General features: G+C 56.1%; 1 protein-coding gene across 1 annotated transcript in view; it reads right to left on the bottom strand.

The window, feature by feature from the left end:
- Positions 1-8: 8 nt before the first annotated feature.
- The window catches only part of SALL1 (spalt like transcription factor 1), a 13,832-nt gene continuing 8,931 nt past the window's right edge, over positions 9-4,909 (bottom strand). The window contains 4 exon segments of the mRNA XM_082711069.1: positions 9-1,327; positions 1,330-2,109; positions 2,112-2,637; positions 2,640-4,384. Coding sequence (XP_082567195.1) covers positions 888-1,327; positions 1,330-2,109; positions 2,112-2,637; positions 2,640-4,384 — 3,491 coding nt within the window. The 3' untranslated portion in view covers positions 9-887.

Here is a 4,909-nt window from a genome sequence, read left to right as displayed (position 1 = left end):
CGGGGCCGCCTTCCCTCTTCCTGGGCCAAGATGCCTGCCTTACTTACTCTTTTTTTATTACCCGTATTTAGCTTATAATGGCCTCAAGCAAGCTCGTCAGGCGCAGATAGCTCCTTTCAGGGTTAGAATTGTTATGTCCACTCTCATTGCAATGGTAAGGATTGTATCTGACACCCTTTACCCTATAAATGTCCTTTTCAGATGGGAAGCAAGTACCCCTCACAGATTGCCCGGTGGAGGGCTGGTGCACAGAGAGAAAAGCCAGAAAGTAATTATTCATCTTGCATTACTGGCAGCAATCTCTAGAGAAATACTCTGTCAACAGAAAAATGTACACAGTCAGAGCGCTCAACTGTTGCTCTAGAACCTGAGCGTGTTTGCTTTATTTTCAACACATATCAGTGGGAAGCGTCGTATAATCAATTATCATAATACCCATTAATCGGGCAGTGAGATGTTATTGTTTTTAGGGGACGCGGGCCGTGCTGGATGGCGCCGTTATGAAAAATAGATGCATCCGCCGAAGAGGACGGTAATTATGAAGTGATACGGGCCGCACACAGGCCACGTGGAGGTCTTTAATCAATACCCCATGGCAACGCCAGGCCTGTCTTCCCTGGTAGGTAAGGCAATTCATTTGGTGCATTTAGCGAGACAGTGGGGAGGGGCCGCCGCCTCGCTTAGGTGGACCAAATGATTTCAGGCGCCCACCAGCTCCGGTGGGGCAGCCCACCCCGCTCCCTCCCTGCCACGATCCTGACTCATGCACTGCCCGGCCCGGGGCACCCGTGTTTCTCTGCTGTCAGACCCACGTGGCAGGAACCTTCGAGAGAACTCTCCCCCTGCATGTCCTGCCTCTGGGGGGTGCTGGCTCGGGGGAGCATGCATTACAGATAATCAATGGCAAACCAGCCAGAGGGCTGTTGGGGGGGGGGTGACAGAGAACGAGGTACCTTCAGATTGCCTTTTGTTGTGAAAGCTCTCCCACAAATAGTGCAAGCAAAGGGTTTCTCTCCAGTGTGAGTTCGCTCGTGGATCTGCAGGGCGCTGGACGAGGAGAAGGTTTTACCACACGTGTTGCAGTAGTGCTGCTTGGGGGTTCTCCTGGGCAGAGCTGGGAGCAGAACTGGGGATGTGGCAGAGGAGGACAGAGGCCCAGAGGGGACATGACCGGTGGAGGTGTCCTTGCTGTCCTGAGGAGTGACATGCACGAAGCCGTTGACCTCTGTCTTGATGAGAGATGACAACGAGTTGGCGGGGATCACCGCCGAGTTCTGATTGGGGCCGAGGTTGGAACTGGGCTCAAAGAGCTGGGACGGCAGGTCCGCATCTGATGTGTCAACATGTGCTGCTTCAGATTCCCCTTTGTGGAAAAGCCGCGATTGCAAACTGTGCAAATAAATGGTCTCTCTTTGGTATGACTTCTGTAGTGAATGTCCAAGGCACTCTGACAAGCAAAGGTTTTGCCACAAATGTCGCAAGCAGTGTTTTTAAATTTACCCCGGTCTCTGAAAGGGAAGAGGATCCCCAAAGAATCTTCCTTGATGATCTTCTCTGCGTGACTGGACGTCAGATCCAGAGCCCCACCATTCACGGGGGTGGGGGACAGACCGTTGGCGAACTCGCTGGGCACTGCTCTCTGTGGCTTCTCCTCCACGCTGGGGGACTTGTGGAGCTCCTGGGTGCTGTTGGATGGGGACAGAGCCTGCATGGAAGAGGTAGACTCTGAAATGGCCGGGCTGCCAGCACTTTGGCTCTCCATATCGCCGCCCACCGAGGACGAGTCATTGGTCAGGACGTCCCCCTCGACGGACCCGTTCTCCACGGACTTCAGGCTGGCCTGCAGCTGCTCTGCTAAGCCGGCGTTGATCATCTTCATCTGATTTTCCAAAGCAGCGATGCTTGACATCTCCAGGGGCAAAGGCGAAGAAGATAAGCTGTCCTGGGACGCATCCGCGGACTTGGGCGTGTCGGGGATGCTGCCCTCGGGACAGTCCTCCATGTTTTCATCAGAGAAGGTGTCCAGGTCGTCGAAATTCTTCTCGTCGAAGGAGCCCGTGTCCGACTCCATGGACTCAGGGTAGCTGTCGGGGACCGGGGTGTTGGGATCTGACCGCCCATATGCATTCGGATGTGCTGCTGCAGGACCACGGCGTTGGTGAACTTCTTCTGGCAGATGGGGCAGGAATGCTGGACTCGGAGTGGGGGCACTGCCCGATGGACACTGTAATGGGTCTTCAGGTTCCCTTTCGTGGTGAAAGCCCGGCCGCAGATCTTGCACTTGAAGGGCCTCTCCCCGGTGTGTGTCCGGTAGTGCATCTTCAAAGCGCTCTGGCAACTAAGGACCCGGTGGCAGATGATACACTCGTTGGGGTCGGCGGCCTTCTTGTCAATGTTCTCTACCAACTGCTGAAGCTTGGAGGTCTCCGAGGCCTGGGCCGAGTCTAACAGCCCCCCGAAAGGAAACTTCGCCTTGAACTGCTCAGACATGAGCGGCAGCAGGGGGTTGGGAAAAGCCGCCGCACTGCTGGGGCCCCCGTCGGCCGCCGGGGAGCTCAGAGAGCCGCTGCCACCGCCGGCCGCCGGGGCTGAGCCAGGGGCTGTCCCGCTCTCTTCACTTCTGCCCCCCGAGGGTGGCCCGGTGGACTCTTCAGCTTCATCTGCAAGCCCACCTGGGTTTCTCGTGGACGGCTCGGGGGCCCCAGAGTCGCTTTTGACAGAGCCTGGGGGCTGGTGGCTGAATGGCTGATGGGGATCGGGGCTGGCTCTTCGGTCTTGATGAAGGGCGCGAGGCTCGGGAGGGTTGGGGGCAACGGCAGGCCGACGGAAGTGGTCAGAGTGGGCAGGACCGGTTTGGTGTCTAGCCAGCTGGTGACCGGCTTTTCCGGAGGAATGGACATGCCGTACGGGATGCCGGTACTTGTGGGGATATTGTCCAGATGCTCAGGCACGGGGTAGGGGTTCATCTGGATATGAGGGTATTTCTCTTTGTGGCGCTGAAAGTGGACCTTGAGGTTCCCCTTGGTGGAGAACCTGTTCCCACAGATGTTGCACTTGAAGGGCCTCTCTCCGGTATGGGAGCGCAGGTGGATCTGCAAGGCACTGTCGCTCCCGAAGACCTTCGCGCAGAACCTGCACTTGTGTTTGAAGAACGCCTCGTCCGACGTGCTTTTCGCTTCGAAGGCGGGGACATTTGGTGGCTTGCTTTTTCTTTGCTGGGCCAAGGCGGACAAGGAGTTCAAATCCTCTGCAGTCGTTCCGATGTTGGGCAAAGGGCTGGGGAACACCGGGTTAGCGGGGGCCGGCTGAGGTAGAAGTGGATTAGATGCAGGATTCAATAAACTGCTTATTGCAAAAGCTGGTGACGATGACACCGAGGCTGCCGGGAGGCTGGCGTGCACGGCGCCAGCGCTCGAAGCCGCTTTTTCCGAGGACGGGGTGCTCCCCGCTGCCGCCAAAACGTTAATGTTGGGGGAAGAGCCGCTGTTGGGTGGAACGATGGTGTGGCCAGAACCGCTCTGAGGTAGCTGGGTGGGGGGGAGCTGTTTCACACTGCTGATGCACGCAGACTGGCTGGCGAGGCTCTGGGCTAAGCCAGCTGCCGCCGCCAGCTGCTGAGACAAATGGGAGCTTAGTGTGGACAAGGGGTTGGCAGATGTTCGTAAAGTACCTGGAGAAGGACTCGAAGATGTTGGCAAGTCTGCGTTCTGAGACGCCAACAGCAGTATTTGGTGACGGATCTGTTCGATCAGCTGCAGCTGGTGGATCTGTTGCTGCTGGAGGGCCAGGAGCTGCTCCATGAGGGCCGGCACGGCCAGCTTGCCCCCCGAGGCCCCGCTGCACCTCGCTTCCTGGGAGAACTGGGCCACGGCCACCTTGGTGCTCTGCAGGTTCTCGATGATGACGTTGCTGTTGATCACGGAGAAGTTGCCCAGTGTCGTCAGGTCCCCGAGTTGAGGTAGAGAGGTTGTGATCGCTGAGGTACCGGTAGAGGGGACGCCGCTGCAGCCTGGCGGGGGGCCGCCGCTGCCGCCGTCCCCCGGAGCGCCCCCGCCACCTTTGTTAGCCCCCGGGGCCTCCACCTCCATGGACTCTTCCCTGTGGCGGCCGCGGTGTTCCGAAAGGTCGCCGCCTTTGGCCTGATCTGTTTTGAGAACGGGGTCATTCATTTGTTCATCGGGATGCTCTGGAGGAGGGGTAGGAGAGAAGGTTTCGGGTGGGCTGGCTGGGCTTTCATTGACAATTAACACTAATTGATTTTTAGTACAGTTCTTCTTGTGGAGCAGAAGATCTGATAATTCAAAGAACTCGGCACAGCACCGGCCACAGACGTGGGCGTCCTTGCTCTTCGTGGTGCGACTGGGTTGAACTTTCTCTGCGTCTCCTGCCAACATCAAAAGGGGCAGGGTGAGAAAGGGGGCCGGGACACACAGGGTCCCCCATGACTTCAGAACAAGGAGCATGACCAGTCATTTTCTGTCTTCCCAACTTGAACCCCTTGCCCCCGAAAACCAGTCAATACCACCTAAGAAGGTTCATAATTACATGTGGAGGGTGTGGAGGAATTCCTATCAGTCCCCTCTCTCAGCTAGCCACGGTCTTCAGATAATCCATCAAAATATAAAATACTACGAACTGAAGACATTGGTGCATAATGAAATTCCATAGCAAGATATTGATTTCCAATATTTTATACACCTTATTGTCTACTCATCCAGAGAGTGTCCAGCAACCATTCTGAGGACTTATTAGTCTCTTGAGTTTCTGTCAACCTTATTCATTTTCAACGGATTCAAAGATATCTGTGACAGTTTGTTCTGTCACTAAACTAATTTGTAGTCATTCAGGTTCCAATCAGTGGTTGACGGGGGTGGGGGTGAGGTGGGGGCTTCATATCACCAAGCAGAAG

Source organism: Mustela nivalis (assembly GCF_964662115.1).
Source record: "Mustela nivalis genome assembly, chromosome: 18".
In the NCBI taxonomy this organism is placed as follows: Eukaryota; Metazoa; Chordata; class Mammalia; order Carnivora; family Mustelidae; genus Mustela; species Mustela nivalis.
Note: the sequence above shows the minus strand (reverse complement) of the source record. Positions and strands in the feature narration are given on the sequence as shown.